Genomic DNA, 21,179 nt, shown 5'->3' on the forward strand with positions numbered 1-21,179 from the left:
GTTCTATAAATGTCTGTTAAGTCCAGCTCATTTATTGTATTATTCAAATTCTGTTTCTTTATTGATCCTCTGTGTAAATGTTCTGTCCATTGATGAGAGTGGGGAATTGAAGTCTCCAACTATTATGGTAGATGTGCCTATTTCTCTTTTCAGTGTTTGCTGCATGTATTTTGGAGCATTTTGGCTCGGTGCATAAATATTTATGATTGTTATATCTTCTTGCTGAATTGTTCCTTTTATTAATACATAGTGCCCTCCTGTGTCTCTTTTAACTGTTTTACATTTGAAGTCTAATTTGTTGGATATTAGTATAACTACTTCTGCTCTTTTCTGATTGTTATTTGCATGAAATATCTTTTCCCAACCTTTCACTTTCAACCTATGTTTATCCTTGGGTCCAAGATGTGTTTTCTGTAGACAGCATATAGATGGGTCCTGTTTTTTAATCCATTCTGCCAGTCTATGTGTTTTGATTGGCACTTTGCCTTTTGGATTTTATATGTCATATCTAATTTTTCTTCTTTTTACCTTTACTGATTGTCTTTTACCATTTTGCCTTTTGGATTTTATATGTCATATCTAATTTTTCTTCTTTTTACCTTTACTGATTGTCTTTTACCATTTTGCCTTTTGGATTTTATATGTCATATCTAATTTTTCTTCTTTTTACTTTTACTGATTGTCTTCCTTTCTACACTCTTGTCCACACTTCTCTCTCCTGTCTTTTTGTATCTGCCTCTAATGCTCCCTTCAGTATTTCTTGCAGAGCCGGTTTCTTGGTCACAAATTCTGTCAGTGATTTTTTTGTCAGAAAATGTTTTAATTTCTCCCTCATTTTTGAAGGACAATTTTGCTGGATATAGAATTCTTGGTTGGCAGTTTTTCTCTTTTAGTAATTTAGATTGTCCTAAATTTAGTAATTTAAATTTAAATCCCACTGTCTTCTCGCCTCCATGGTTTCTGTTGAGAAATTTACACATAGTCTTATTGGGCTTCCCTTGTATGTGATGGATTGCTTTTCTCTTGCTGCTTTCAAGATTCTCTCTTATTCTTTGACCTCTGATATTCTTAGTAGTAAGTGTCTTGGAGTACATCTATTTGGATCTCTTCTCTTTGGGGTACGCTGCACTTCTTGGATCTGTAATTTTAAGTCTTTCATAAGAGTTGGGGAATTTTCAGTGATAATTTCCTCCATTAGTTTTTCCTTCTCCTTTTCCCTTCTCTTCTCTTTCTGGGACACCCACAACATGTATATTTGTGTACTTCATATTGTCATTTAATTCCCTGAGTCCCTGCTCATATTTTTCCATTTTTTCCCCTATATTGTCTTTTGCTTGTCGAATTTCTTATGTTCCATCCTCCAGTTCACTAATCCTATCTACTGCCTCTCGAAAATCTAACATTGTGGGTTTACACTGTTACAAAAACCAAAAAACACAGCCATTGTATTTTCATCTCTTCTACTGTGCCTTTCATTCCCATAAGTTCTGTGATTTGTTTTTTCAGACTTTCAATTTCTTCTTTGTTCATTCCTTGCCTTCTTTATATCCTCCCTCAATACATTGATTTGATTTTTGATGAGGATTTCCATGTCTGTTCCTACATTCTGAATTAATTGTTTCAACCCCTGTATCTCATTTGAATTGTTGGTTTGTTCCTTTAGCTAGGCCATATCTTCAATTTTCCTAGTGTGATTTGTTATTATTTGCTGGCGTCTAGGTATTTAATTACCTTAATTAGTTTATTCTGGAGATTGCTTTCACTTCTTTTACCTAGGATTTCCTTGCTGGATGAATCTGTTGTCTGTCTATTCTTTAACATTCTGTTCAGCTTTTTCTGGACCACTAGCTTAGGTTTTGTTTAACAGAGGAGGATTTTTCAGTTCTTGTTTTCTTGTTTCTTGCCCTGCCTGTATGGTGCCTTTTTCCCCCCACCCTTAGGAAGGTCTGCTTAGGTATTATAGACCCCAGACGGATTTTCCAAGACCAAACTGGCCTCCTATCAGGAAGAAAGCGTCACCTGCGTCGGTTTTCCCTGAGGGTGAGACCCTGCAGGTTGAAAAACTTTCCTGTGAAGTCTCTGGGCTCTGTTTTTCTTATCCCACCCAGTATGTGGTGCTTTTCTGCCTGCAGGTCCCACCAGCATAAGATGATGCAGTACCTTTACCTTTGGCAGACTCTCCCTGCTGGGGGCGTGGTGCAGACAGAGGAGAGGTTGTAGGCTGGTTTTAATGGCTTCAAATTACCAAGCCCTGGTGTCTGAATTCCTTGAGGGAGGGATTCCACCTGAATTGGGCCTCACCCCTGCCCTGGGAAGGCACAGGCTCCAGACAAGCTCTCAAACAAGCCTGTTTCTGCCTATGCCTGGGGCAGTTGCAGCCTGAGAAGTCCTGCCACTGTATCCAAAGGCAGTCAAGCCTTTGTAGAAACACAGCCACCAAGACCTCTGTTTCTTTTATTTCTTTTTCCATCAGCCCTGCCCACTTGGCACTGGGGCAAAAATCAGCAACCTCCACTTTGACTAGGTTCACCTGAGCTGGGGACCCATTTTTAGTAGTCGGAATTTTTAAATTAATTCTACACTTCAAGCTTAGTTGTGCTCAGTCCCTGCTGCTGGTAAAGTCTCTCTTCTTTCCCCTCTGGGAAGCAGCCTGCGGGGGAGGGGCGCTGGCCACCACGGCTTGGGGAATTCACGGTTCTGGGGTGGCCCACAGCCGGTCCAGCTGGTCCCGACTGGGGTACGCTGTGTGTCTCGTCACTGACGTGGCCTCAGAAGCTGTTTTGTACTGTTCCTGGTTATTTAGTAGCTGTTCTGGAGGACAAACTAAATCCCACACCTTGCTAAGCTGCCATCTTGGCTCCCAGATCACTGTCACTTACTTTAAATAGTTGAGGGAAAAAGCAGCATACCTGGGACAATGAAGCATCTGTGGTAAACTGCTGGTAAGGGGAGATCTGGGGGAAGGGTATATGAATGTTTTTTGAACTGTTTTGAAATTCTTAAGTAAATTTGAAATAATTTCAGAATTTAAAAAGTAAGAGAAATTGTGATATTGCCAAATTCAAATAGCCCCTTAAAAACTGCTTCTCTGATTTCCCTTTCTGGCCAGGTTGTAGGGGCTTCCCCAGCCTCCCTCCCCAGTCCCCCTCCCAGGGTGGGGGCTTGGCCTGCTCCGCTGTTCCTGGGAGACCCCGGGGTCAGTCGGGGCATCCACTGGTGGCACCTGCAGGTCTGTAATGAGGTACCTCTCTTACTGTCTAAATCATTTTGAGCTCAGGAGTTCATTTATTCCTGCAGGTAGTTGATGAGCGAGAATTTTTTGAGATCATGCCCAGTTATGCCAAGAACATCGTTGTTGGTTTTGCAAGAATGAATGGGAGAACGGTTGGGATTGTTGGCAACCAGCCCAGGGTGGCCTCAGGTAAGAGGTGGGTTCCCCTGAGCCCCGTGGCAGTGGGGGTTGGAGGGGGCCTCGGTGTCAGTCCTTGTCAGCCATAGAAACTCATAAGTGTTGCTTGTAAAAGCTCTTTTCTCTGTTAATGTTAATATCTCAAAATGCTTTTCTCTGACATCCCTATATTTTCAGGTTTGCAGGTAAGTTTTTTTCTCTGCAGTTGTGAGGTATTTGCTTTTTCAGGGGCTTGCCTCTGTGCCCTTGTGAGGTGGTCTGGCCACTAAATCACACGCCCCAGAGGCTGGGCTGCTGCTGTCCTGTTTTGCCTCCTGTGGCTCCAGTGGTGCCAGCTACATAGTTGATATTCGATGTATATTTGTTGAATGAATGAATAATATTGAAAATCTTCCCTTTTAATTCTTCTTTCCCTGATATTAACATTACACTTTGAACTCTGAAAATGGCCTGGGCCTGGACCTGCGAGCTGCTTCCCTCCAGTGGGAGACAAGTTAACGGCATCCACTGTGTCCACAGCTTGCCGGAGATGTGGCCTGACCTGGGTCATGGCTGGGGGTGGGGTGGTGGGGACTGTGGCCACTGCCTCCCTGCTTGCTGTCCCCCTCTGAGGATCAAGACTCCATATGCCCACCATGCAGCCTTGTCTTTTATTTCTGCCATGCAATTTGTCCCTGTCCTTAGAAAACGATTTTGAAGGTAGGAGCCTACACTCACTGAAAGTGCGTTTTGTTCATACAGGAAGTTCTCACCTGCTCATGCAGCCCTTCAGTTCCCTCCCCAGCCTTGTCTGTGCCTGGCATGGATGTGGCCGATTATCTTTGTCCAGTGGAAGATCTGCCTTCTCCTCTGTTATTTATGGTGCTTTGCAGCACAAGTGCATGGTTACAAGTCCACTCTTTAGGAATGAACACCTTGGCTTATCCTGTGAGCTTTATCCATCCCAGGGCGCTCCAGGCCTCTGTCTGAACACTCGGACCCTATTGTGGTCCTGGGTTCCTTTCTCTCACCACTCAAATTCTTTGTGTTGTTTATGAACTGGGGTAAGGTGTGGACGTTCTTTAGGTCACTGCTTTGTTGAAAGAAGCGTAATTCACATGTTGGCCTATTCTTTGCTTATCCCGACCTAATCAGGGACTTCAAGGCTCAAAGGAGGAAGCCCCGCCTTCACTTCATTGCAGGCCTCTTATGTTTCATCCTCCAGTTCACTAATCCTATCTACTGCCTCTCGAAAATCTAACATTGTAGGTTTACAGTGTTACAGAAAACAAAAAACACAGCCATTATTTTTTCATCTCTTCTACTGTGCCTTTCATTCCCATAAGTTCTGTGATTTGTTTTTTCAGACTTTCGATTTCTTCTTTTTGTTCATTCCTTGCCTTCTTTATATCCTCCCTCAATTCATTGGTTTGATTTTTGATGAGGTTTTCCATGTCTGTTCCTACATTCTGAATTAATTGGTTCAACTCCTATATCTCATTTGAATTGTTGTTTTATTCCTTTGACTGGGTCATATCTTCAATTTTCCTAGTGTGATTTGTTATTATTTGCTGGCGTCTAGGTATTTAATTACCTTAATTAGTTTATTCTGGAGATTGCTTTCACTTCTTTTACCTAGGATTTCCTTGCTGGATGAATCTGTTCTTTCACATTCTGTTCAGCTTTTTCTGGACCACTAGCTTAGGTTTTGTTTAACAGAGGAGAATTTTTCAGTTCTTGTTTTCTTGTTTCTTGCCCTGGCTTTATGGTGCCCCCCCCCCTCACCCCTCGCCGGCTTAGGAGGGTCTACTTAGGTATTATAGACCCCAGACGGATTTTCCCAGACCAAACTGGCCTCCTGTCAGGAGGAAGGAGTCACCTGCGTCAGTTTTCCCTGAGGGTAAGACCCAGCAGGTTGAAAAACTTTCCTGTGAAGTCTCTGGGCTCTGTTTTTCTTATCCTGCCCAGTATGTGGTGCTTTTCTGCCTGCAGGTCCCACCAGCATAAGATGATGTGGCACCTTTACCTTTGGCAGACTCTCCCTGCTGGGGCCATGGTGCAGACAGAGGAGAGGTTGTAGGCTGGTTTTAATGGCTTCAAATTACCAAACCCTGGGGTCTGAATTCTTTGAGGGAGGGATTCCATCTGAGTTGGGCCTCACCTCTCCCCAGGGGAAGGCACAGGCTCCAGACAAGCTCTCAAAAACAAGCTTGTTTCTGCCTATGCCTGGGGCAGTTGCAGCCTGAAAAGTCCTGCCGCTGTATCCATAGGCAATCAAGCTTTTGTAGAAACACAGCCACAAAAACTTGTTTCTTTTATTTCTTTTCCTGTCAGCCCTGCCCCCTTGGCACTGGGGCAGATATCAGCAACCTCCACTTTGACCAGGTTCACCTGAGCTGGGGACCTATTTTTAGTAGTCAGAATTTTTGAATTAATTCTATACTTGAAGTTTAGTTGTGCTCAGCCCCTGCTGCTGGTAATGTCCCTTTCCTTTCCCCTCTGAGAAGCAGCCTGCAGGGAGGGGCGCCGGCCACCGCGGCTTGGGGAACTCACGTTTCTGGGGAAAGCTCGCAGCCAGTCCTGACGGGTATGCTGTGTGTCCAGTCACTGACGTGGCTGCAGGAGGTGTTCTGTACTGTTCCTAGTTATTTAGTAGCTGTTCTGGAGGACAAACTAAATCCCACACCTTGCTAAGCTGTCATCTTGGCTGCCATTCCAGATATTTTCACTCTACGTGACCACCTCGCTAGTCCTTTTCCAGGAGACAAGGGACTAGCTACCTTGGGAACCACCGTACCAAATGGTGACACTCATTCTGAGGCCTGTATGATCATGCTTTTCAAACTAAAATTAAAAAGTAGGTTTGAATGACTTTTAAAACATCTTGGCTCTTTTGGCCACTCTCTTGTTTTCACAGTAGATTATGAAAATTATATCTTTGTTAAAAATAAAGGCAGCAATCCAGTGTTTAGAACAATATCACTTCTCTTGCTGTATCTCTGTCATAGCAACGATGTAGCCCAAAAGTGTTCTATAATTAGTAACAGTGATATCTAACATATAGTAAATGCTGATACTTAAAACATCAGTGTACAAACATGTCTCTAATGTTTTTAAATAATTTAGGTTTTCTTTGAACTGTTTTAATTGTCAAAGAAAACAAAAAGTACACCCAATGTTAAAACCAGTAGTAACTGGAATAGTTAGATATTTTAGAGACTGTAAACTTCGTATTATGAAACAGTGTTTTCCAAGTTTCAAAGATCTGACAGATTCTGTAGAGTATCACTCATCTTTCAGTTGATGGAAACTTTCAAATGCATGATATGCTGGTAGGACTGGGTGTCATTCACTTGTTTGAGGTTGCACCCATTTCAAGGCATGTGGTGATGTTACCATAATGTGAGTGGTAAAACGTACACTCTGGTCTTGTACGGTGTTTTGGATCATTGAAAGGACATTGTATTTTCGTATAAGCAGGGAAGTAGCAGCAGAGCTGAGTACTACAAGGTGATATTGGTGTTGTAACTGTTAGTTTTGGGGACACTACTGGCTTTTTTCTGCTCATAAAAGTGAAGGGACAGTCTGATTTAGCACTTTTTTTTTTTGCTTTTTTTGAAAACTTTAATTTTAATGGCTCTATATCTACATGCTATTTATCATTTCTGTAGTCATTGTTCTAGTTTGTAAGCTTCCAGAATGCAATAAGCACATTTTGCATTGTATTTACAATTTTGGCAAACAAACATTTTTCAGGAAAATTACAATTGGGAAGAAAGGCATTGCAAGGTGAAACACAATGGTGGTAAGCACCAGATCCCTATTTTTCAGGCAGGCCAGTACTTGGAGCACTCCCGAAGTTTTTTTGGTTTCTGTGCCAGACCTGATTCACTAATCTCATGGTTTTTCGAGCTAGACGTCCAGAATCAAGGTACCAGCAGGGCCTGCTTTTTTCCCAGTCTTTGCATTCTGATGCTGGCAGCCATTGATCCTTGGGATTCCTTGGCTTGTAACCCTGCCTTGCGTCACATGGTGATCTTTCTTCTCTTTTAAGCCATACAATTCCCTGTAGCACTACTTTTGCTGGATTCCATAAGGTTTGATGTGTTGTGTTTTTGTTTTCATTCATCTCTGGTATTTCCTAATTTCCTTTGTGATTTCTTCTTTAAACCATGGTTTAAGAGTAGTTTTGTTTAACACATTTGTGAATTTTGTAGTTCTCCCTGTTATTGAATTCTAGCTTCATTCTGTTGTGGTTAGAGAAGATACTTTTCATGATTTCCATCATTTTAAATGTGTTGAGACTTGTTTTGTGACCTAATGTGGCCTTTCCTAGAGAATGATCCATGTGCACTGGAATGTATATTCTGCTTTTGTTGGGTTATGTGCTATATAAATGTTGGTTAGGTTTAATTGGCTTATAATATTGTTCAAGTACTCTGTTTCCTTACTGATCTTCTCTCTGGTGTTCTGTTAATGAAAGTCTCCTTTAACTGTGCTAGGAGGTAATGACATCCTCGTTTTGTAGGTGAGGAACCTTAGGCTCAGAAAAGATCAAGTAATTTCCCAGGAGGACACTGCTATAACTGCTGAAGCCAGGATCCAAGCTGTATGGACTGTCTAAGAGCAACCTCTGGATAATCCCTCCCACTGATGCTTGCACTGTGGCAAGACTGGATTCATTTAGCTAGCAGCTGTTCTCAGTTTGTGGGGCAGAGCCTGGGGGCCTGCACTGGGGTGTTCTCCCTGGAAGGGAGCTGGTAGGGATGGGTGGGTGGGTGAGTGAGTTCTCCCACCTTTGTTTTTTTCTGGAGCTTGAGGATTCCCTATTGCTGTTCTAAGATGAGGAAAACTTGGTGCCACCACAGAAACTAGCTCTAGATGGTTGTTGTATACACATTCTCATTGTGGGTAGGACTGGGAATTGTCCAGATGCTCAGCACAGATACTCTCTTTCTTCTAGGATGCTTGGATATTAATTCATCTGTAAAGGGGGCTCGTTTTGTCCGATTCTGTGATGCATTCAATATTCCACTCATCACTTTTGTTGATGTCCCTGGCTTTCTTCCTGGTAAGTGATTGAGAGTTCGTGGAGGCCAGGGGAGGTAGGTTTGCCCAGTAAGGCACCCACTTTATTTAGAGATCTTCTTGCACATGTCTTCAAGGATCTGTGACTTCTCCATATTCTAGGTGTAACCGAAGGCAGGCTGTGTGAGAGGAGTTCCTCTCATGGCCCTTTGGGGAGGTAGGGGAAGATCTGACAGTTTAGAGTGACCAATAAGCCTTGTGAGTGTCTGCTAACTCTTCCTCATAATCTAGGCACAGCACAGGAGTATGGGGGCATCATCCGACATGGCGCCAAGCTGCTGTATGCATTTGCTGAGGCAACTGTGCCCAAGGTCACAGTCATTACTAGGAAGGTGAGGAACCTACTTTGGAAACCATGGCCGCACGCTCTCCCACTGCCACATAGCTTTGGTTGGAAGTTCAGCCTAGAGTTGCACCAGGGCTGGAAAGAGTATGCATTGTTCACTCTTTAATAGATCTCTTGAGGACAGCATTTCCAGTCCTGCAGACATGTCCATGGTCTTTATTAAACACAAGGGAAGTGAAAAAAGTAATGATTTTTAAAAAGCCAGGAAAGATAATGGACATTAACTATGATAGGGTTCTGGGTGCTGCCCACGTATCCTCCACTCTGGCTCCCTGGTCTTGCAGATAACAGGCCTTCAGCAGCCCGGAAGGATGGCTGTTACTCATTGCCCCATTTCACCTGGCTTCCTGAGGTATCTCAGTGGTATGAACTGGTTGTCTCAGGCTCTAACATTTAGCATTTGGATCTGTTTTAGGCCTATGGAGGTGCCTATGATGTCATGAGCTCCAAACACCTTTGTGGTGACACTAACTATGCCTGGCCCACAGCAGAGATCGCAGTCATGGGAGCAAAGGTGAGGACCCTTAACTTTCCCCTTCCCTGGGTCCTGGAATAGTCTTCTCCCCACAGAGCTCATAGCAGAGCTGAGAAATACTGGACCAGAAGCCATGGCTTCTAGTGTGGGTCAGGACCCGAAAGAGTTGGGGCCTAGACCTTGACAAGGTTCCCTCCTAGGGCCCCAAGACCAGCTCTGCCTCTTTTCCTGAGCTCTCACTACTGGCTCATCCCTGTGTCTTCAGGCTGAGGGTAGGTGGGGAGGTGAAAGCAATGGAAAGAGGGAGGGGACTTTGGGTAGGAGGGGCCCAGAGTGGGTTTTGGGATTGTGAGTAAAGGTGGGAGGGTTGAATCTGCTGTATCAAACATTGGGAGAACTGGACATTCCCCCTGGTACCTCCTCAACTCCCAGGGAAGGGCCCTAGAATAGAAACATTCTTTACAGCCCATAAAAAGCTCAACTCTATTGTTTTTGGAAAAGTACTTCCTGTTGCGGACTGTTCCCTACTCCCTCCTTTCTTTGAAAATGACTCCGAAGATAACTTGCAGGACCCCCCCACCCCAATCTGATTTTCAGGGGTCATACTTGAAGGCTCATCCCCCATCCCCCATCTTTGTAACATTTGCAGTTCAGTCTGTTTGCTTCTGGCCACTGAATTTCTTTTTTTTTTTTGGCTATTGAATTAAAAAATAATATTTTTATTGAGAAATCTTCAAATACATAAACAGTCCATCCAAAGTATACAATCAGTGGCTCACAATATCATCACATAGTTGTGTATTCATCACCATGATCATTTTTAGAACATTTGCATCACTCCACAAAAAGAAATAACAAGAAAAAAGAAAAAAACCCATACTCTTCCTTCTCATTGGCCACTAGTATTTCAGCCTACCCAATTTTATTTTCACCGCTTATCCCCTACCTATTACTTATTTTTTTGTCCTTTAAAAACACACACACACACACCTGTCCATATCCTGGATAAAGGGAGCATCAGACATAAGGTTTTCACAGTCACATGGTCATGTTGTAAAAACTATATAGTTATAATCGTCTTCAAGGCTACTGGAACACAGCTCAACAGGTTCAGGTACTTCCCTCCAGTCACTCCAATATACTATAAACTAAAGAGGGATATCTATATAATATGTAAGATTAAAATTTCTCAACCGCTGAAACTTTGTCTCATTTCTCTGGCCACTGAATTTTGTACTGAGGACTCAGGAAAGTGAAAAAGGAAAATGGCACTTTTACTTCCCCTTAATGCAATGGATCTGATAGTGGGAATAGCCCAAAATCTTGGCCTCAAAGAAGGATGGCGAGTGCAAATGGAGAGGGTAAGAAGGAATCTTGGCAGAGAAGCCAGTGGCCACATCTTTGCTCATGCAGTACCTGTCTGTTCACTGGCCCCTGCAGCTGGCAGTTCTTTAAATACACTCTGATTTACCAAGAAGTTCACAACCACCCACAAATGAATGAGTCGAGGAGGTATGCCTGAATTGGGACGTCCAGCAAAGTTCAATGCCTTCTTGTTACAGGGTGCTGTGGAGATTATCTTCAAAGGGCATGAGAATGTGGAAGCTGCTCAGACAGAGTATATTGAAAAGTTTGCCAACCCTTTTCCTGCAGCAGTGAGAGGTAGGAGACTAGTAGAGCGGGCAGCTTTGTTCTTCTGTTTGGTCACTTGCTCATTCTTTCATTCCAAGAAGTTTCACATATCTGTCTTTTGTACTTGCAGTCAAATCTGGAAATGGGTGTGGGTTTGAGCTATCCCTGGGCAGTTACCACTTAAGGACAGGGGGCCTTACAGACTGCTTTAGTAACCATGATCAAAACAGCATTGCTAAAATAGCTCAATTTCTAGATACTGTTCCATAAAAATCCACCCCTAATGTTGTTGTTGACGGTTCTGAAGGTAGTCAATTTTTGTCGAGGTTAAGCTGTGTGGTTCTGCTGGTCCTTCCTGGGAACACTCATGCAATTTTAGTCATCTGGTGGATTGATTGGGGCAGAGTGGTCCAAGATGGCCTCACTTACAATTGATGCTGTCTGGCAGGATTTCTGCTCTACATGGGGTTTCATCCTCAAAAGACGGTCGTCTAGGCTTCTATATGTGGTACCTTAGTTTTCCATCTGCTTAAACAGATATCACATTATAATGGGTTGGCTTAACAACAGAAATTTATTGGTTCATGGTATTGAGGGTAGGAGAAATTTCAAAACGTAGGCATCAGTAAAGTGATGCTTTCTCCCAGAAGACTGGCATGGTGTCCTGTGGCTGGCTGCCAGTGATCATCCTTGGCACTTCTATCACATGGCAGTGCACATGGTGACACTTTTGCTGTTCTGTTGACTTTCACCTTCTTTCCTTGGCTTTCTCTCAGCTCTCCAGTAATTGGATTAAGACCCACATTTTAAGAAAAAAAATATTCAAAAGATTTACAATTGGTTCACATGCTCAGGAATGGATTAAGAACATGTTTTTTTCTGGGATTTAACTCATTTACTGCACATGGTATCCTCAGAGCAGCAGGAAGGTGAGAGGCGAAGCTACAAGGCCTCATGAGGCCTTGGTTTGAAATTGCAGTGTCACTTTTGCCACATTCTACTGGCCAAGGGAAGTCACAAAGCGAGGTGAAGAAACTGACCGCACCTCTTGATGGGTAGAGTAGCAAAGTCCATTGCAAAAGAACTTGTGTATGGAGGTAGGAGTAATTGTTCTAGCCATTTTTCAAAATACAGGTGTACATTCTTCACATTATTCCCTAATTAATTAATCTTGGCAGGGTGGAGGCAGTGCAGCAAGCAGGATGGGGGGAGGAGTGGTGTTGGTGAAGAAGGGCTCTAATTTTTCTTTTTGCCAAGTGCTTCTCAGCCAGAAAGTGACTTGCCAGAGGCTCCTGGGAAGCCAGAGAGGGTTCACAGGTCCAGCTTCTCTCTTTCAGCCCTTTATATCAGGTTGGGGCTTGTCTGTACTCTCAGATTCAAAGGTGGTGTCTAGGCTAAGCAGCACAGGGTTGGGGGGTGGCATTGTAATAAGATGCAGATTATCACCTTCCTTTTGTGTACTTCACCAGGATTTGTGGATGACATCATCCAGCCTTCCTCCACTCGTGCCCGCATCTGCTGTGACCTGGATGTCTTGGTCAGCAAGAAGGTGCAACGTCCTTTGCGGAAACATGCAAATATCCCACTGTAAACAAATCAAAGGAAAACAAACCAAGAGCAAAATTACTGCCTGGTGGTTCTTGCTCCATCCCTTTCTTTTTGTAAAGAATCTGAATACCACTAATAACTTGGAATAATTAAGCTTACTAAATGCTACAAAGATGTTCTATGCTTTACTGTGAAATTACTGTATTAGGGTTCTCAAGAAAAACAGAATCAACAGGAAATATCCATGAATATAAAATTTATAAAAGTGTCTTACGTAACTGTGGGAAAGTAGAGTACAAAATCCGTAGGGCAGGCTGTGAAGCTGACAACTCCAATGGAGGATCTGGACGAACTCCACAGGAGAGGCTTGCTGGCCAAAGCAGAAGAAAATCATCACTCACCGCAGAAGACACTCCCCTTAGTTGATTCCATTTGTAATCAGCCGTGGATGCAGCCGACTTGCTCTTGATTAAATTCTATGAAATGTCTTCATAGCAACAGATAGGCCAGCACTTGCCCGACCAGAAAAACGGGTACTACTACCTGGCCAAGTTGACACGTGAACCTGACCATGACAATTACTATGCTTTATTAAAATATTTAATTAGAATTTTTATGAATTTTTTATGACAGATGTGAAAAATTGAGAAAGAAAACAGTACCTAATCTTATCACCCAAGCTGACCTATGTAGCTTTCATGTGTTATTTTGCTTTTTCCCCCAAGAATCTTTTTTCTCCATAGGTGAGATGGTAAGCTCGTAAGACAATGTAAATATTTAACTTCCTAAGTTTTAGTTTCCTTACTTCTAAAATGGGGATAATGATATGCCTTGTCCCTTAACTCCCCCATGCTTTGCTAGAATTAAATGAGATGTTTGCAGTTTTGTGCTTGTCTTAGGAGAACAGATCCTCAGTAAGGCTTGGACTCTATCTTGACTTTAGTTATTTCCAGAACTGTGTTGTTATATTTAAAAAACTTTCAAGCCTATAGAAGTGTTTTAATAATTGTATATGCTTCACCTAGATTCTTCAGTTCTTAGCATTTTTCTCTATGAGTCACCTTTTTCTATAAATATATGCTTATCATTTTGTTGGACTCATTTGAGAGTAAGCTGCAGGCATCAGATCCCTTTTGCCCCACAACTTCAGTGTGTCTCCTAGAACAGGTACATTGTTTTACAATGGTCGTCGACTTTTGTGACAGTTTTGAAGAGTACATGCTGATTATTTTGTAAACTGTCCCTCAGTTTGGGTTTGTCAAATTGTTTCCTGGTGCAGGTATGAGGGCTACATAATTGTGTCCTTTCAGTCATGTGAGGAAGTACATGATGTCAGTTTTCCTCATTCTTGGTAATGTTGATTCTGCTCAGTTGAAAATGGTGGTGCTAAAAAGGTTTTGCCACCATTTTCCCTTTGTAATTGTCAGTGTAGCAGTTTTAAATTCTCTCTCTCCACTACTTTTAGCCAAAAATTTTAGGATCCATTATCACTATCTATTACCAAAACTTTTTAATCACCCCAAACAGAAACTCAGTACCCATTAAGCAATAGCTCCTCCGTCTTTCCCTCTTCCTCCCACTCTTGGTGACAGGTTTGTCTGATCCCAACTCCATGTTCTAATTATTCTAGAGTACTGCCACTCAACTGATGAGGCAGATAGATGAACTCCTAAGGATTGGGTAAGAGTAGAAGTCAGGGGTGGTGGTCTGCTCCACTGGGTTATATGAAAGAACTCAAAGAGCTACTAAATTTGGAAAGTTTTCCTACCCTCATACATGAATCCCATATACAGCAGTGCCAGTTAATCATCTTTCTGAGTTGCTAGAGAGTACATTCACGATGTAGGTGTACCTCCCAGTGCTTGCAAAAAATTCTTCTAGCTTCTTCTGACCATGTTTTGGTCTCCCCAGTTCAATTCTCTGCCTCGGATGTGCTGATTATACCATTTTTCTTACTGATGCTTGTGCTTGAGATGTGGTTGGCCTAGCCAGAGATGGCTGTGAAAGATACCCAGACACTGAATTAGAAATACCTGATGGAGTTGCTGAACCAGCCGAGACTTCACATTTGATGAATGTGGATATTTTTATGTTCTTCTGCTTCCACAGGACTTTTAGAGTGAGAACTACTGGTCCTCATGTTCTTCTGCCTCTGATTAGTCAGCCTGGCATTCCCACCATTCCAAACACGAACTACAGCCACCTCAGTGGACATGGCTTCAGTGTGGTAGCTGTTACAGAATCCAGACAGCACACCTGGGCAGATGAGGCCAATTCAGTAGTTAGGTTTGGCTGTGTTCCTACTGTCCTGGATGGTGAGAGATAGCTCTTTTGTGTGCCCTTGGAAGTGAGAAGCTGTTCTTTCAAAAGTGCCTGATAGACACGCTCAGAGAGTCAGGTACTCACAGGAGGGCAAGAACCTTACCTGAGATTGATCTGGTATGAGACGACTGAATCAGTACTAAGCCTTTGTTTCCATGAAGACACTGTTCTCTGTTGATGGACTCTTACCTGGAAGAAGGGACAAACAAGAAGTCACAGTCAATGTCACAGATGGGAGGTTTACATGCTCGTCCCAGTTTTATAAACTAGTCACCTTCATGATAAGCTGCCAGAGAGGCAATTCTATTCCCATCATTTTCCCTCTGTGGTTTACCTGAAGAGCTCCCTTGCTGATTTATACCCCCCATCCTTGCCAGTCTGCCACAGGCATGCTAGGCCATTTTATAAACTCAGCCCCCAAAATACTGCCTTTAGGTGTGTAGGTGTGACATTTTTGGAGTGATGTAGGGCACCAATGGCAAGAGAATCTGTTTTCTGCAGCCATGCATAAATGCCTAAGCTTAGGGTCTAAAACTCAGGCAAGGAAAGGGCTGAGGCTATAGTATAGTGTATGTTCCCTGAGTGCCTCTTCCATAACTCAGACTGCAAGAGTTTTCCTCTTGAATCATATACTACTTGGTTTACCTACTCCCTCACTCTTGCCATGAAAATCTAAGGAATGAAAGAAAATTATTAGTGAGCTAGTCCTAAATTTCTGCATTTATAAAAAGAAAAAAATTCTCATTGAAAAATTAATTTTTCTATCATTTAACAAATTACCTGAAAGAGCAAACTCTCCTAAAAGCAGCAGGACAGGAAATAGTCTCTTTAAAGAGTTACCTAGCAGGAACAATAGGATGACTACCACAAGCCTGATTTTGAATAGTTTATTAAAGGAAAGGTGAAGCATCAATTTCAAATTGTACAAAAGGAAAAAAACCTCATATTGCAAATGTACAATTTACAGAATTACTAGCAAAACCAATCAAGGAGACACTGAAAAATACAAAAATTCGATTGATTTCAAACTGAACTGGAAACCCATTGGGGTAGATATTAAGCCTTTTTTTGTTGTTGCATGGTAGTCTACAATTCTTTTCCATACGAGACTGTCAAGCAAAGTACTAGTCTGTGGATGTGCCAGGGCATCTCATGGCTTGCTCCCTGGTCAGAGCCACAGGCAGGGAGGCTGGTGTGGTGGACAGTCCATCATTCCTGCTCCTTCTCTTCCAGTGAAGCCCATCTATTTTGGAAGCAAGTGAAACTCCAGCCCCTCTAACTGGAGCCCTGAAATTGCTGAATTAGGAGATAAAACATTTTTTGACCAAGTTTTTTTCAGAACTGTACAAATGTTGAGTAAAATCTCAGTTTTGTGTCTGTTTACTAAAAGGATGAATAAAATCATCCATTTTGCTTTCCCTCACAAAAAATAATCATTGGGTATACAGATTTTTAAAAAAAATGCTTTTCATTTTTTTGTAAAAAGAGAAAGCCTTATGATTTTGTTGAAGCTACTTTAAAAACCAGCCTAGAATCAGCTGTGGATGGATTGGTTTCGAATTTGAGGCTTACTTTAAAAAATGAGAAAGGAAGAGACTAAGTGGGCTTTTGAAAACAATAGCAGCAAGTCATAAAAGTCTAAGCAGAATGCCATTGAAGACTGTCCTGAAGAGTCATAATTTCTTTCCCCAAAAGATTTATTCTTAATATGCACAATTAACACTGAAATGTAGCTGTATTTTAAGGTAAGCTTAAGAACTTCACCCTCTAAGCACAGACTATGCAGCACATACTTCTATAATTGGTAAAATTAATTCACAAAATTAGCGCTTTAGGGTATTAAGTGTATGGGAAGTAGACACAGTTTATGTTACACTTAAAAATTACTTTTGAATGGCAAAGCAATTATTTTAGGATTTCCTCATGATCATCCTATGAAAATGTAAGTATGTGTAATTTGAATTTGGCAGGGCATGAAATAAGTGGAAAAACAGCAAACTGATAACTTGAACCATTTGTTTTACTGAGAATACTTTATTTGCTGGTAGAAGTTGCTAAAAATGCACAAAACAAATACCAATAGAAAATGTACTGTATCTGAATCTCCCTAATCTATATAAAATGAATGGTGTAACAGCATCTGTTGGAAAAATGGCTGCATGGACATTTCTTATTTTATGCCCCCTTATAAATAAAAATAAACCTTTTTATTCAAGAGTATATAAAATCTGGGAATTCATATCCATATCCACAGAGGGTGTGTGGTTTTTGGCAGAGATGCACTGTGTCAGAATTTCATCTTAGCTTGTCAGTGTTCTCCATCTTTCTATGTTCCACAAGGTCAACCAAATCCAGTGAGCTCCAAAACACTCTTCGGCAATTAGGATGAGCTGCTTACTCATAGGTTTAATAAAAATGGTTAGCTCTTAAAACATAAAAAGGCAAAATGTTAAAACAGTTTTTAAATTGTACAACAGGAAAATAAAGTTAAAAATATTTTTTTCTTTACTCAATGCTGAGTTTTCATAAAACAGGTGTATAACAGTGTTTATCTTGACAGCTGTTTTAAAAATTTAAAATTTCTTCCTCCCTCCAGAAAAACGCACACACTTCTGTACTGAGATAAGTCCAATATTAGGACACAAATGATTTTTCAGGTCAGTCTTTCTGAGGTGACATTCACCAACATCCCCTTGAATAATTTACATGCTCCTCTTCTCTGTCACTGCAAAAGGAATTGACCTCAATCATTGGATTAAAAAACAAATCAGATCACATCAAAAGTGTTTATCCCCATACAAGCTATCACAGTATATAGGCCTCTAGCTCTAAATAATAGAGTTCCAGATTTGTAAAATTTCTTCAGACTTCAGAACATAGGCATTCCAAATCCCTAGAAAAATAATGAAAAACAATTATTAACTTCATGTATGAATAGGACCCAGAAATGACAAAAAGCAGCAATAATTTAATATTTACTGAATCATCTTCTATGATAGCTGCAGAGTCAAAAAAGTCTGGCCTCAACTCAGCTCTCTCTCGCCGATTTCTTGAAGGGGGCTGGAAAGAGAAGCCAATTAATTTTTTTTCCTGAAATACATTTAGACAATGAACTGTGATAATAAGCAGCTATATTTCTGAAAGCATCATAAATATGCCAAAGTGCCAAGGGTCAATTTTAAAACGAAAGAAAAGAATCTGATTTTTATTTGGAGCATAGATTAAAAAAATCTTTTTTAACAGTGCTTTTAATTATTTAGACAAAAAAAGAAGCTTTGAAAAGAAGTGAACATGTAAATACATATTAACAACCTTTTTGCCCACGAAACATAGAACAATACCTTCCCTATCAAGTCAGTGGTAATAAAATGGATCAAATACTAAATAAGAAACCTAAGTAAATCCCCCAAAGCACATAAATGGAAAGCTACTGGGAATTGGGGGGAGGGAGCTTATGGGCTGGAGTGATCTCATTTATATTTTTTACAAACACTTTCCATATATCCATCAATTAGCTTCATCAACTGTCAAACATTTGGCCAATCTTGTTTCATTGGGTCTCCACTGTTTTTCCTTCCCCATGCCTTTCACCTATAACTACACTTCAATATGTATTTCTGATAAATTTTTAAAAAGCAGAACTACCATATGTTGCTATTCCTGACCAAATTCATAATTTAATAGCATCTAACATCTAGCCCATATACAATTTCCTTATCTCAAAGATGTCTTTTGATACCAAACAATTAAGGCCTATACTTACAGTATTTGGTTTTTGTTAGAGAAAGTATATACTGTCAAAGTTCAATTTAAAGCACAAGTGGTCAGCTGCACATGCTCAAAACAGACCTAGTATGAGTGCTTTTTCAAGAACACAATAAGAAGCAGCCCGGTTTCATTACTGCCAGAAGTCAAAATATAACTGATTAAAAAACACAAAAGGTCATCTAAATGTCCACAATAACTACATTAGCCCAGTGGCGGTCAATGTTGCCTACTTACCTCACTGTTTGCTGCACAGGATTCTGAAAACATGAGCATCATCTTTCACCAAGGCCTGCACGTATCTTATCAGAAAAATTTCCTTACCAGATCAATAACCATGGTGTCTTCAAATTCTTCATTCATATCTTCTAACTGGCTCCGGGATGACATCATCACATCTTCAAAGATAGGCTCAGCATCATCCTCCATCAGACCCCGACTGGTTAGAAAAAGGCAGCTGTTCAGACTCATCCAATTTGGAGTTCTGGTTCTTTTTCAGATCAGCTCTTCTACCAAATGAAAGCACACCTTCCAACTAAGAACTACACAGATTATGATAATGAACTCCAAGATAATTAGCAAAATAGTTCCTTTGCTTCACTCAACATTTCATCTCAATTTATGAGAAGGAAGTATAATTAAATGCAATAACAACAAGAACAGCAATTAACACTTTTTTTTTTAGCTACGTGTCAATCCTCACAAAACTCTTAAGTGATAGACACTGTTGTTTTCCCAATTTTACAAACGAGGAATCTGAGGCACATAGCTTTTGGAGCCTCCTCGAGGCCACACAACTGGCAAGTGGTGGTGATTTTAATACTGAAAGCCTCCAGAGTCCATGCATTGTCTTCCATTCCTATCCTGTGTTGTATACCAAATCCCAAATTTTAAATGAGGTTGTTTTTTTGTATGCCCTATGGCAGGTCAAATTTCATTCTTTTTCCATGTGAGTTTCCCGTTATTGCAGCATAACAGGAATTTGTTGAATTTTTGTTTGGTTTTTGTTTGTTTGCTTGTTTGTCTTTTGGGGAAGTGCATGGGCCAGGATATATCTCAAATCTTAACTCTTCTAAGACTAAATATCAGAGATAACCAAGTCATTTTAAAAAATGACCAGCATCATATAGTCATTATATTTTTGTGATACCTGATTGAACACTTACACAGCATGCCTTACTCCAGTTCTCACTTTCATGTAGTTCATTCCTGTTCTGTCCTTCCGATTTAAGTCTTCTAACTTCGGCTGGCCTAACCAAGAGATCTGCATCTGAGGACTAAGAAAGGGTACTATTACTCATTTTGTGGCAAGAGAAGATTAATTCAGCTAATTGTAATTAGCTCCACATTAAGAGTGCCATAGCTGGCCTAATCCCCACTTAAAAAAGAATTAGTTGGATCTATATCAAGGGTGGAAATCCTTTTCGCAATGTGGGTCAAAAGTCATAAAATGGAGGTGAGAATGTAGATTTATCTACATAGAACTGCAGTCACTGCCAGGTAAAAGGTACTTGCCTGGCTGAGGGTGAGTCAGTGGTAGAATTTCTATATATTCACTAGAGCATTCTAAACACGACTGTAAAGAAAGATGATCAGAAACTGATAATGAGGGCACTTATCTGATCATTCTCCATTGCAAACTTAAGGTTTATTTTTCCAAAGACATACTATCTTGGAAGATAATATTCTGTGTCTTCTAGCCCCTGATAAGGCAAAGGGCCACCTCATGGGGAACATGAAAGGTAAGGCATTTTTAAGAAGCAAGAAATTTAAAGTTAGTCTTAATCTGGCAGCCTATCCACAGTCATGGAAATGAATGTTAGCTCAGACTCGCCTTGGTTAACAGTCAGTAATAAACTCCTACCATGTGCAAGGTACTGCTTCAGGGGATTGGGGGAGGTGGTAAAAAGGAGAGACAAATAAACATATGAAGAAAATATAATTCTAGCTATTGGGAGGTACCATGAAAAAGATAAAACAGGTAAAACTTCTAAGGAAATAGTACCTGTACTGAACTCTAACTGATGAGACACTCATGCAGAGATTTGATGGAAACGTGTTCCAAGTAGAAATAAGAAGGTAAAACATACCTGAAAGGGGGAAAAGATTGATGTATTTAAGGGTCAGAAAGAAAGTCAGTTGGGCTGAAGTGGTGTAAATGAGAGGGAGAGTGGAAGGAATGAAGTTGAAGAAAGCGGCAGGGGCCAGATCATGTGGGTCTTCAAAGGTCAAGGCAGAAGCACGGATTCTATTCTCCATGCTATGGAATGCCACTGAAAGATTCTACGGTCAGGAATGACAATCATTATGCCATGCAGAGGATGCAGAAGCGAGGAGCAAGAATGGAAGCAGAAAGACTTGTTAAGGAGCTACTGTAAACATTTAGGTGAGGAATGCTGGTAGATAAGACTACATTTTGGGGATTGAGCCTAATGAACTTATGGATAAGGACTGGAGAGAGTGCATGAGCAGGGACAATTCAAAGATGACTCCTAAGTTTTTGTTTGAGCAATTAGATAGACGGTGGTACGAGGACCAGAATGGGTAGAGATGACAGTCGTAGGTCACAGGGATAAGAAATCACTGATTTGGTGTTAGCTAAATTTGGGATTCAA

General features: G+C 41.1%; 2 protein-coding genes across 13 annotated transcripts in view; one reads left to right on the forward strand and one right to left on the reverse strand.

Moving 5' to 3' along the window:
• PCCB (propionyl-CoA carboxylase subunit beta) overlaps positions 1-17,026 on the forward strand; it is a 97,904-nt gene extending 80,878 nt beyond the window's left edge. For both annotated transcript variants that reach the window (XM_077130210.1, XM_077130211.1), the window contains exons 10-15: positions 3,298-3,421; positions 8,352-8,459; positions 8,708-8,808; positions 9,238-9,336; positions 10,860-10,959; positions 12,399-17,026. In XM_077130210.1, coding sequence (XP_076986325.1) covers positions 3,298-3,421; positions 8,352-8,459; positions 8,708-8,808; positions 9,238-9,336; positions 10,860-10,959; positions 12,399-12,520 — 654 coding nt within the window. In that variant the 3' untranslated portion in view covers positions 12,521-17,026. The remainder of the gene's footprint in view (positions 1-3,297; positions 3,422-8,351; positions 8,460-8,707; positions 8,809-9,237; positions 9,337-10,859; positions 10,960-12,398) is intronic.
• Positions 8,188-21,179, reverse strand: part of STAG1 (STAG1 cohesin complex component) — a 496,328-nt gene continuing 483,336 nt past the window's right edge. For 7 of the 11 annotated variants that reach the window (XM_077130200.1, XM_077130199.1, XM_077130205.1 and 4 more), the window contains 4 exons: positions 19,731-19,841; positions 18,889-19,003; positions 17,779-17,859; positions 8,189-17,692 (listed from right to left, as the gene is read on the reverse strand). In XM_077130200.1, coding sequence (XP_076986315.1) covers positions 17,669-17,692; positions 17,779-17,859; positions 18,889-19,003; positions 19,731-19,841 — 331 coding nt within the window. In that variant the 3' untranslated portion in view covers positions 8,189-17,668. Of the gene's footprint in view, positions 17,693-17,778; positions 17,860-18,888; positions 19,004-19,730; positions 19,842-21,179 lie in introns of all 11 variants that reach the window. The other 4 variants (XM_077130207.1, XM_077130206.1, XM_077130208.1 and 1 more) reach the window with 1 other exon arrangement.

The sequence above is a fragment of the Tamandua tetradactyla genome, chromosome 15, assembly GCF_023851605.1.
Source record: "Tamandua tetradactyla isolate mTamTet1 chromosome 15, mTamTet1.pri, whole genome shotgun sequence".
In the NCBI taxonomy this organism is placed as follows: domain Eukaryota; kingdom Metazoa; phylum Chordata; class Mammalia; order Pilosa; family Myrmecophagidae; genus Tamandua; species Tamandua tetradactyla.